This window comes from Lemur catta, chromosome 23, assembly GCF_020740605.2.
Source record: "Lemur catta isolate mLemCat1 chromosome 23, mLemCat1.pri, whole genome shotgun sequence".
Lineage (NCBI taxonomy): Eukaryota > Metazoa > Chordata > Mammalia > Primates > Lemuridae > Lemur > Lemur catta.
The window spans coordinates 8,158,372-8,170,766 of record NC_059150.1 but is presented as its reverse complement, the minus strand read 5'-3'; the positions used below and the strand labels follow the sequence as shown (position 1 = coordinate 8,170,766).

Genomic DNA, 12,395 nt, shown 5'->3' with positions numbered 1-12,395 from the left:
TCCTCTATAGCTCTGGAGATTCTAGAGTCGGGTAGAATCTAGCAAAATCCACAGCTAGCAGCAAGGTTTTTGCTCTTGTCATCATTTCTCGAAAGCTGTCTTGGGCTACGCCCGTGCCCGGACACTGAGGCCTTACTAGTCCCGCAGAAAGTGGGAACGAAACTGAAGCCATGAAATCTGACGCTCAGGGCTGAAAGGATGCTTGACGATTACCTGGCTCAATCCTTTTACCTTACAGGAAGTAAACTTTATAAAACTGACACCAGCAGACCTCTGCTTCACTCCCTTCCCGAGAAGCTCATTCCTTCTGCTCTGTGGGGCTCCGTGTTATCCAGAGTCTGAGGGTCATCCTTAACCTCACAATTGGTTTCCTTTCCTTACAAATACACACACACACGCACACACACACACACACACACGTGCAGCACCACCATTCCCACCAGTAGCAGGAGCAGCAGCTCCCTACGAAACACGAAGGAATCACAAGAAATGAGCCTCTATTCCCTTTGAGACTGAGAGGGGAATGGAAGGGAAGTCCCTGGTTTAAAAAAAAAAAAAATCACATGCCATATCTTATGAACCAATTATTCCAAAGAAATGAGGCTGTCAAGTGTGATGATGTGTCAGCCTGCTCTTCCCCGGTGAGGGCGAGAAGAGGAGGCTGAAGGGAACAGGGGCCAGGCCTCTCTCTGATGCTTTCTATGCTTCCCACAGCCGTTTCCTTCCTCCTCCGGGATGCCTTTCCAGAGCCAGAAGGAACAGCTGCCACAGGGCTCAGGGCTCTTTCTGGCCCAGATCCTGCAGCCTTTGCCCCAGGATTCGGTGCTGTACAATCAGCTGGGGCATCTCCGAGCACCCGTCCCAGCCCAGCCCCGTACTAGGCACTGTGGAGGGAATGCAAACCCCTCTGAAGCCCCTGTCTCAGGAAGATGCAGCCTCTGTCTGTCTTTCTTTCTTTCTTTCTTTCTTTTTTTAACTGAGTGAGATCTTAGAAATCGTCAAGTTAACATTTTCTTTAACAGCTCCCAAAGAAGACTCTACTGGTCCGAGTTTACCCAGCTCGTTAGCAATGGAACAGAGAGTGGGATCCAGGTTTTCCTACTTTCTGACCAGCAGGTTTTTTCACTTGCTCAAGGTGCTCTCGGTTCAAAGGTACCCCAGTCTCTCCAGGCACACCGCCACTCTCTTCCAAAGGCTGGTAACAGGAGGGACATCACCTCCAGAATTCCCTCTTAATTATATTTACCCAAACATTGTTGAAGACCTATAACATACAATAGTGGAAATAGTTGTACAACTTAACAAAACTCTTTTACATAATTCTATAAGAAAGATGGGCACGTATTATTCCAAATGAAGAAACTGAGGCATATGTCTATTAACTAACCCTTTTAAAGTGTAAAGTACTGTCCAATATTATTATGGCACTTTCCATCCATTCCCAGTATGGTAGATACTAGTGAATGGTTGAATGGCTTAAAATTCCTTGTGCCCAGAGGGAGACACTGCAGCCCAAGAAACAAACAAGAAACCCTTTCCAGGCTGGTAGAAATCCTGTGATGTTGCCTCTAACTGAATATCCACTGAAGGAACCCTTGTCTAAAATAGAAAGATCCCCATAGAATGGCATGGTCCACAGGGACATTAAAATAACTAGAAAATTAGTTCAAGCAATTCGCCGTACAAATTGACCCTGGTTTTCCTAGCAGACAGGTGGAGGCAGTTGACTCCAGGTGAGTGGAAGAGTGCTGCTGGCTCCTTTATCTGGTTTCGTAGGAACCAGTGTGGGATTTGTATGTCAGCTGGTGAAGAGTTTTTGTCTGCAGCATGGCGAAGACCCCTGAACCCCATGTCTGTGCCTCTCTAGGGCTGGCGGTTGGGGGTAGGGGCCACGTGGGGTGGCTCCATCGTGCCTCCACAGCTATTCACCCACCTCCTTCCCCTTCCCTCTAGCCCGTCCCCATCGATGATAACTTCTGTGGACTGGACATCAACCAGCCGCTTGGAGGCTCGACTCCAGTGGAAGGCCTGACCCTGTACACCACCAGCCGGGACCGCATGACCTCTGTGGCTTCCTACGTTTACAACGGCTACAGCGTGGTTTTCGTGGGGACTAAGAGTGGCAAGCTGAAAAAGGTAAGAGTCTGTGAGCTTGGATGCCATGACACCATTCAGCTTCTCAGCTGAGAGTCCCTTCTGGAAGGTAACTGTTGGTGGAGATTTAGTTACAGGTAACTCTTCATTTTCTTGGGGGATGGGGGTGAAATGGGGAGGTAGAAGGGTATGCATTTTGTGGCTTATCCTCTGTCTGCTTCCTCTGGCCATCAGCCAGTGGGTATTTCAGCAATGCAAGCCTATTTCAATAAGCCCAAACTTCAACGAATTAGGAAGGCACATCTGCATAAGGGGAAAAAATTCACTCTTCATTTCCAAATCATGTAGAACTGATTTTTCGATTATTTACAGTATGAATCACGCACATGGCAAATCCTTCTCTAGGGCCCACGGAGTTGATTGTACTGGTCAAAAGTCTTTGTTGAATCCAAAGAAGTTGGTTGGATCAGATTACAGGTCTCAGTTCTAGGAACCCGGGACAGGTGGTGGGTGCTGCTCTCTCATGGTACATGGTGCCCGGGAAAGACATTCTCCTGTCTCTCCTCTTCCTGCAATCACAGACTCTTCCCTCTCCACCTCGCCACCAGGAAGTAGACATTTTATCCCGCACCTCCCTGGGCACCTCTGCCAGCTGGAGGGAACAGGCCTCTGGTGCAGCAGGCTGAAGCCAACGGCTTGTACCTGCTTGTCTAGTGCTTAGGGTGCGGAGAGGGAGCACAGTCTGGTTCATTATGTGAGATTATAGCAGCCGCATTCTTTCCGGTCCCAGCTAATCCCCTTTTCCCAAACTCACCGTCCTGCCGCCTTTCCCTGGTTCCAGCACCTGTGGATCAAGGCTCATGCAAGACTTCGCTGCATCTCACTATTTGATGTTGACATCACCCTGGAGCCCTGTCCTCCTAATCCATTTAGAGCCTTGGGAGGGATGTTATTTGGGAGTGTGGAAGGAGGGTAGCCTGGAGGAGCCTAGGGAAGGGTTTCTGTGTTCTGCCTATTCTGAACTACTGCCAGAGGAGGTGAGAACTGGTTTGGGAATACCTGGTGTGCTAAACCTTCCAGACCTCTTCTGGTTGTCCACCCCAATGCCATTTAACCGTGTCCCGCTCTCTGAAGAGGTTCCTATGTGTTTCTGTGCTGGCCCCTCCACCCTGCCTGGGACTGTGGATCTGAACTTGGCCGGTCAGCACATGGAAGAGAGAAGGAATGGGGGCCCTGCTTTTGCTTTCCAAAAGTGGAAGAGGGAAGGACTTGCTCTTATGAGATTCCACTAAGATTTGAAAGTGGCCTATCTGCCCTGTGTACCAGGGTCACCATATCCAATTGGGCACATTGTGCCTGGCCCAGGGGCATTGGGCCAAAGGACCTAGTGGGGGTTGAAATTCAGCCTGAGCTCTCCTTGTCGTACCGTGTGTCCTATGGCATAGACACCTGCCCAGCGGGGCTCCTCTTACTAATACATCTGCTTATGGGGACTCAGCTTTTTCTAAGCTGCACCAAGGCTTTCTAAGGGCCAGCAGCAGTCACAGCAAGGCTGGTGCACAGCACCTTCCCCTGTCCCTGTCCCCACCTTCAGTCAGTGCTCCAGATCATGTGTCTAACTCTGTCTCTTTTATTCTCTCGAAAGTTCTATTAAAGGCAGGGGTCATGCTCTGTGCATGTGTATTCCCTTCCTCCTCCTTAATCCCTTCACCAATGTTCACTCATGGAATAGGCCCCAAAACTATTTTGAAAACTAGAACCATCTTCTAGGGAACCTTTGAGATCATTTGTTATTTGGCAGGGAAACTGAGGCCCAGAGAAGGAGAGTGACTTGCCCAAGCATAGAGATCTAGGACAAGTTGCTTTTTGTCCTGACACCCAATGTTGTACCCCCTTATATAAAGACACAGCTATGGAGCCCAGAGTTGAAAGCTAAGAACAGTCTTCAGGTCCAGGCTTGCCACAGAGTTCAGCCAGGGGCTAGCACCTCCACACTCCACAGCCCTAGATCTGAAATAAGGAATCCACGTTGGCTTGAATGGATGGGTAAGGAATGAATAAAGGAAGAGTGACCCAGCAGGACTCAAAGGGAACTTGAGATGACCTTCTCCCTATCCTTGTGCACCTTACACGGCACACATGGGGGCTTGGCATCTTTCCAAGTCACACACCTGGGTTGGCCAAGTGCTTCTGGCCCTGTTAGAACCCCAATGGATTAGTTGCTGTGGAGACAAGTCAGCGGGTTCGAGGGCAAGGCTGGGGCAAGGCTGCCGAGGGCTTGTTCTGACCTGCTCCTTCTCTTCGCTTGGCCTTTCTGGGGCTGTTTCTATGAGCTCATAACACCTCTCCTTCCTCCTCTGTGCAACTCACCCTTCCTTTCCACCCACAGGCCTTTGAGGCACCTGACAGTCACACCCGGGCTCCTGCCGGCCTCCCATTTACCGCCCCCCCCCCCCCCCCGCTTGTCCCCACCTCTCTCCAGAGAAACAGCCCAGAAGGAATTTATGGAATGTCCCCAGGAAACCCTACCATGGTCCAGGCCCCATGGCTCTTTCAACACAGGAAGGAAAATAAAGAAAAAAATAGCTAAGAGTCTGGAGAGGGGAGGGAAGCGCGGTGCGTCAGAGCTACTCACTTCTTCCCTGCCTGGCCAGGCGTCTGTCAGGCTGTCCAGCCCTCATCCACTGTGGCTGTAGGAACAGGATGTCCCTGTGTGGGGACGTTTAGAGGAAGCAGAGACTCGCTAGAAGTGGCATGACCACAGGGTGCTCTCAGGTGCTGTGTCTCATACTTGCTCACCGCTGCTCTCTGCAAGATGCATAGAGAACGCCACATACAAGGCCACTGCCCTCTGAACCACAAACATGTGCAAGGAACAGGCAGAGTGAGGTTAAGACCCCAAAACCAACATGTGCAATGCTCTCATAGGCTAAGGATCAGTGCATTGCCCGTGGTAAGAAGTTAGGCAAAGATTCACCACAAGGATGGAACAGTTCAAGCAAAACCAGCAACCGTAGTGTGATCCATCTGCAAGGCTTTATTGAGAAGGAAGATGACCAGGGTCTGCCTAAAGACTGGTGAGCTGATGAGTTGGGGGTGAGGGAGAAGGGCATTTAAGACCTTGGGTTTCACACTGAGAAGGTACAAAGCACATGCAAGGAGGGTCTACCATGCACAGAGGAGCTTGGATGGCTTGGACAGGTAGAAGGTGAGGTAGAGCCCTGTGAGGCCCGAAGCCCTGAGGGCATCAAGTGAAAAGGATCTTGGGGTCTTAGCTAACCACAAGGTCGACATGAGCCAGCTGTGTGAAGCAGCTGCAGCCAAGTTAGTCCTCACCACAGTAACAGGAGAACAGCTTCCAGATCATGAGAAGCAGCAACTTCACGTTGGCGATAACATCGCAAGAGGGTGTTAAGCAAACGAATGCGCCAGATAAACAAGAGCTGGCAGGATGTGGGAATCATGCTCTGTGAAGGATATTTTTAAAAGGATGTTAACCCAAGGAAAAGAGAGTGAATAAAGCAGGACATGCCACAGCTATCTTCAGATAGTATAATTTACCGAGCACTTACTACGTGTCAGGTGCTATTTTAAGAGCTTTATATCTAGTAACTCACTTAATCTCTTATATAACTCTTATGAGGTAGGTTCTGTCATCACCTCCATTTTACAGATGAGGAAACGGAGGCCAAGAAAGTTTAAAAAAAAAAAAAAGAGCTTTGTCCAAAGTCACATGGCAAATAAATGGCAGCGCCAGGACTTGAACCTTGATTATCTTGTTTCACAATCTGCATGTTCAGCCTTTAAGCTCTGGAGGATGAACTTGACTTCATCACTGCGGCCCCAGAGGGCAGAATAGGGCCGATGGGTAGGTATTAGAGCAAAGCAGCTTTCCTCTTGATAAGGGGGAGTTTCTTACAGCCAAACTGTCCCCAGATGGAAGGAGCTGACTCAAGAAGGAATGAACTGCTATCAGGGGAAAGATGCAAGCAGAGACTGACGGTCACCACTCAGGGATGCTGTGGAGCGGACCCCTGCATTGAATTGCATCATCTTCCCAGCGATGCTGCCACTGCTTCCTGGCACCTTGAGCAGCACATGGGATACAGGAGGGCAGGCTGGGGCAGAGAGCACGAGCAGAAAGAGGGAGGCCATGGCCCCCGGGGTGGGCTTTGGAGTCCAGGCTGGGTTTGAGCCTGCCCTTGGCAGAGCTGAAAGCCCCTCAGGGTCAGGTGGGAGGGGCTGGGCAAGGACAGGGCAAGGCAAGGCCAAGAGAGGGAGGGCAGGTGGGCCTGGGGCAAGATGTGCAGGAGGAAATCAGAGTCCTCTGGGGCCTGAGCCTAGTTGACTGCGATGACATCCCTCTTGGTGGGGGGCAGGCCATGGGAGTCCAGATGATGAGGATGAGGAGCAAACACCCAAACAGATGGTGGCAGAGTGGTGACGGCCATTGGAATCTCATTAGGTACAACTTTCCAGGTTTCAGGGAGGAGTCAAGGGGACAATTCAAGCATGGGGCACAGGAGGGAAGGGTCAGGCTGAGCAGGTGAAGGATGCCAGGACAACGGGAGGAAGGACTATCTTGAAGTTCAGGGTCAAGTTCTTCTGATTTCTTCCTTCCATTTGCAGCTGCTAAAACTGCTGCCTCAGCCCTGGTTTCACACCCCCGTAGGGCTCCTGGAAGAAGCTGGAGCGTGGTGTTCTGCCTTGGCGGTCTAGCCCCTTGGCCCTGGGGGACTTAAATAGCAGCACGAGCTATGGAGTCTGTGTTCTCCATCCCCACTGGAACCCTTGCCTGCTGCTCAAGCATTGGTGACATGTCCTTTATTTGCCCTGTCCCTTCAACCATTGTGAATAACACCCTCCTGGACCCCCCAGCATCTGACACGGGAGCAGCTGCTAAGATACCCACCTCTCTTGAGAGTCAGCGACCCTTGAGGGCACGGGCCTTCCTTTTCATATTCATAGCACTGTCAGACCCAACATGCCTCACACATTAGCAGCTCATGAAGTAGACCTCAAATGTGTGGGGTACCACCCTGTGCCAGACCCCTCTTTGCACTGACTGGAATGGAATCAGACACCAAGAGTGACTCCCGTTGACGTGGCCGGTTTGAAAAGGAAGGAAGGTGTGATGTGTTGGGTGGGTCACGAGGGGAGGGAAGAGGGCCGGCGTGGCAGTGGCATGAGGAGTCAAGGGAATGGGAGGACTTCTGGTGGCTCACAGGAAAGGAGTTTGTTTTCTGGTTAACAGCATCTGGAAGAGGGTGGGGCGGTGCTCTCAGAAATGTTGGCTGGGAAGCAGGAGACGGCATTTACACTGTTGTCTGGAGAGCCCCAGAGTAGCACAGACATCATCTGCCTCACCTGGACCGGATGCAGGCTCGTCTACAGCCGGGAGGCAGGTAGAAAGGCCCAGGTCACCACTGCTCCCCCACCACCTTCTGTTTCTAGGATGCCTAGGATGTTTTTGCAAATCCACAGAGGCCTTCCAAGCTCCAGGAGAGGCCTGGTCTCCTCTGGCACCACCTTCTTTCCCATTAGCCAATGCTGGCCTCTAAAATGCCTGTGGAATTCTTAAGGAAAATTCTTTCTGTCTTTCCCTAAGGGACATACTAGCCCAAGGTCTCCAGTCCCCAGCCCACAGGAAGCCCTGACGTCCCAATCCTATTCTTCTCTTTGTAATCTCACAAACGATTTACTAGGCAAAGCCAGGAAAGCTCTGAGCTTCTTGCAGCAGCAGCTTAGGTGTTGGAAAGAATCCACCAGAAACACCAAAGTATTAACTCTCCCAAGCCCTGGGGTTATTGCTCAGGTGTTTGATAACACTGACTATTTATGGGATACCTTCCATTCCTTTCCATCTTCCCTGGCTACTTCAACTAGGTATGGTGGTTGCCTGTGCATCTCTACCCCATTTTACAGGTATGGGAAATGGAGCCCCAGAGATACTAAGAATCTTGCCCAAGTTATATGCCCACCCCGCTCTCCATTGACAATATTGACATTGGCGGTTGGACTTTCTCCCAAAACACACAGAGGTTTCCTAACCTGTCACTTGGCTCCCCTCATGGGGTGGAGTTGCCTGGGCGGACGGAAGGCCAAGTTGGATAAAAAGCTGAGAAACATGCCTTTCTCCTTGTGCCAACCCCACTGAACAATAGCCACTCTGAGTGGAAATGATTCACTTGTCTCTCAGTGTGAACCTTGACTGAGCAAACAGCCAGGACTGTGGGTCCACTTCTCGGAGACCTGATGGCTTGCCTGGGACCTGAGACCCTGATCTGACACCCGTACTCTCCCAGGCACCCCAGCAACGTGGGGGCTATGCAGTGGGGAGCAGACACCTCTCCCCTCCCCAGAGCCTGTGTGGAAGAGCCGGGGTGGTGGCTCGGGGAGCTCACCGCCACATCCCTAGTAATGAGTTTGGCAACCTGCCCGGCTCCTGCCGCCAAACTCGCTGTTTGTTTTGTTGTTTTATAGGCCTCTTGGGTCCCCAGAACTGGTCTTCTGAAAGCTGGGAAAGACTGTGTTTCGTTGGTACGAGAAAGGAGGCATATTTACAGAATCTCCTACCCCACCACCCCCCAACACTCTCACTCCAGCCAGCCCATCCCCCAGCTTGACCATGGCAGGTATAGACAGCGGGTGTTGGTTCTATCCAGAGCCCCAGCGGGCCCTGCGAAAGGAGGTCCTGATCTCTCAGAGCCGTTCTGAAAGTGGAGAAACTAAAGCCTCATTTATTTTTTGCACCTTTTGTGCAGCTTCTTATATACTTGAACCTTGGACAAGTCCTGTGCGAGGCGTCAGGCTGTGTGTTCAGCTGGCTCTTCCACAGCCCGAGAGTGAGCCCCGCAGCTCGGGGCTTTGTTGTAGGGCAGGAGAAACACTGAGAACTGTGTTTTGGGGACAGGGGGGATGGGAGTAGTGATTCAAGCTCACAGAATCCAGGTGACCCAAATAGGCCATGCAAAGTTGCATGCAAGAGGCCAAGCTGTTAGTGTTTATGGAGGTCTCGTCTTTAGGAAAATAGACGCATATACATTCATGCTCTTTTAGGCCACTAAACCGTGCCTGCCTGTGGATCTGGGACTTGGGCATATATCTCTGGGTGGGAAGGGAATTAGAAAGACCACCTGGTCCACTTTCCTGCCTTCAGGTAGGGACCGATTTGCAAAACAAAGAGGATATGGGCTTACGGGATCCAGTCCTACCTCCACCCTACTAGCTGTGTGACTTCTGAGCTTCAATTTCCTCAGCTGTAAAAGGGAGACCATTCTAGTACCTGCCTCATGAAGTTATAGTGAGGATTAAGTGAAATAACTCATTATTGAACTAATATTTATTGCATACCTACTATGTGCCTAGGGCTTGGTATACCGTAGTGAACAAAACTCTCAAAAATACCTGCCTCATGGAGATTATATCTTTATGTGGGGAGGCAGACAAACAACACGAGTAAGCACATTATATGGTGTGTTTAGAAGGTGACAAGTGCCAGTGGGAAAAATGCTTGGGCCCATGCACACTCTAGTGTTCCTACAATTGCTACTTACCTTGTGAACCCTCCTTTTTTTCTTCTGTGGAGTAGGGTAGTAATAAACACTTTGCATATTTATGTGAGGATCAAATAAAATCAGGTATTAAAAAGTACTTAATATAGTGCTTGGCACGAAAGTGCTTTCCATTATTACTAACATCTTTGAGGCTTTCCCCAAATCCCACTCCTTCCCGGGCTCCCTAGGGTAGTGAAGCTGTCAGATCAGGCTCCTTTTTAGTGACATGTTTGCCAGGTCAGATGGAGGAAGAGAATCCTGCCCCCTGCCCCCAGCCCTGAGTCATGGGAAAAAATACTTAGAAGACCAGACCAGCTGAGCCGAACTAATCCAATCCTGCTGGACTTTGGCATGCAGCTGCATTAGTCACCAGCGAGGGCTTTCCGAGTCTCATATCACCAAACAATATGTACTGGCCCCCTCCCCAGGGCGGGGCCGGGGGAAGTGTCGGTTCCGCTGTTGCGGCTTTGCAGAATTCACTGAAACAGGCCCATTCGCTCTCTCCCTTTGCATGCTCTCAAGCCAACCCAATATCCTGGAGCTACACAGCTCTGCTGCAGATGACTATGTGACCTTGAAGGGACCTCTGTGTACTCAACTGGACCACTAATGCCTGCCGTGCAAGACAGCTATGCATACAGACGTGGGGGATGTCAAATACCTAATACAGAGCCCGGCACATGGTGCTTAATCACTGGCAGCCATTGCTGCTGTGACCACTGTCACTACCGGTGTGACTCCTACCATTATTCCTGCTACCACTCCTGTGTTATTAACATCACCCTGTGTTTCTTCTAAGGGCTCAAATTCTCTTTGCTTCTATTAGCTCATTAATTCCGTATAATTTTCAGATGATCAAGAAAGGTTGGGCTATTTCACTGCTCTATTGCAGACGGTGCTACTGAAGTTCAACGATTATGGACTTACTTGGGGTCACGTGGTACATCAAGGGGCGATGTGGGCATTAGAACCAGGACCACAAAGGTTTCAGGGTGGAAATGGGCCCGGCGTACACCAAGGTCACTTGCATAGCCCAAGACGATAGAGCCAAAAGCTGGTGGCTACTTGGACATCTGTTTCCTTGTTGTTATCTTGCGCCTCTCTGTCCAGGGAAGCAAGAAATACATGGAGAAGCAAGATGGTAAAAATGAACCTGGAGTTTTTGTCCTTCTGAGTCTCTTCCTGGGCTTCTACCTCCTCTCCTGGCCTCAGCCTCCAGAAAGGTTTCTAGGCTCTATGGTGGGGAAGAAGTTCAGGAGCTGGTGCCACTGGGATTGTCCCACTCAGCTGTCACCCTCCTACGCTGCGTTCTGGTTTGTACTGCAAAGAATGGTGCTAGCAGCTGTGCATTCCCCACTTAGCCTGGAAGGAAAAATGGCATCAACAGGTTGTAGTAATGAATCAGAAATTCCACGCTCGACTGTTCAGGGGTGGTGAGAGAGCAATCAAGGCAGGGGGAGAGGCTGGTAGGACGCTGCAGAGGGGTTAGGGCCCCCAGGTGAGAAGATAAATGTGAATCATAGATTTTATAGCTAGACAGGACCTCAGAAAATGGGTCCAGCCTACCGACCTTGGGCAGGTGAGATGTGTATTCTTCCATTTTATGGATGAAACAGCTGAGGCCTAGAAAGGTTGAGTGATCTGCTTGAACTCACCCAGGTTCTTAGCCACAGAGGCAAAACTAGAATCCAAGTTTTTGGATTCTGATTTTTGGGCCCGTCTCTATACCCTATGAAAGAACATTCTCTCTGCACAAAACACCAGACTGACCTCTGCCTCCCTCTAGCATGCAAGCATTTCCTAAGCAGAGCCTAAAATTGGTCTGGGGATCATTCCTCCTGGGGCAAGAGTCCGGTTGAGCTTCCTGTGCCAGGCCTGACCACACAGCCTTGCTCAGGGGTGACCAGCGTTCCTGAACCCTCCGTCCACGTGTCTTGGGGACCTTCCCAGAGCCCGCCCAGCAGGGAGGCCCACTTAACCACGCAATGCTTATCTTGGGGCTAAGAAGTTCAGACCAATCAGAACGCTGAATTGGGACTCTCAAGTCTTATATATTAGCCCTCTCTCTAGGCACCCCACTTTTTTAGGGGTGGGGGATGAGGTCCACTATAAATTAAGCACGTCCTATATGCTAAGCCCTGAGCTAAGTGCTTTTTCAGCTAATCCTCACTAACCTTTGTAAGGTAAGAATGTCTACTGCCTTATGTCCGTTTTACATATGAACAAGGTGAGGGTCAACAAAGTTAAGAACTTGCCAGAGTCACACAGCTACGAAGAGGGAAGCTGGGATTTGAATCCAGGGCTCTCTGACTCCAGACCTCGTGCTTTAAACTGCTAGTTTTTAGCATTCTATTGGACTTCCCTGAGATTCCATTTGTGCATCTATAGCCCACCAGCTGCGCTACAGAGAGCTGCAAGAAGATGCAGGAGAGCACAGTGGAAGGGCCACCGCTTGGCACTCCTTTGAGTGAAGGTGTCCTGGATACCCGGGACATGGCAGCTGTCACCTCGGCACACGCTGCCTTGCTTGTGTCCCTCTCCCCAGGCCTCCTCCTCCACTACCCCCCCACCCCTCTGGGCCCAGGTCACAATGGACGGGGTGGCAGCCTTTTGTGCCACACACAGTCCCCAGCTGACTCCCCTTTCTCCAGGCATCATTGTTTGCTGTGAGCTTTCTGAAGGGGAGACAAAGGAGTGTTGCTGACAAGGCCAAAAGCTGCTGGGTAAAGCGTGGGGCCTGGGCCC

General features: G+C 50.7%; 1 protein-coding gene across 1 annotated transcript in view; it reads left to right on the top strand.

Moving 5' to 3' along the window:
- The window catches only part of PLXNA2 (plexin A2), a 201,949-nt gene that overhangs the window by 29,350 nt on the left and 160,204 nt on the right, over positions 1–12,395 (top strand). The window contains exon 3 of the mRNA XM_045536127.1: positions 1,954–2,136. Within this exon, the coding sequence (XP_045392083.1) occupies positions 1,954–2,136 (183 nt within the window). The remainder of the gene's footprint in view (positions 1–1,953; positions 2,137–12,395) is intronic.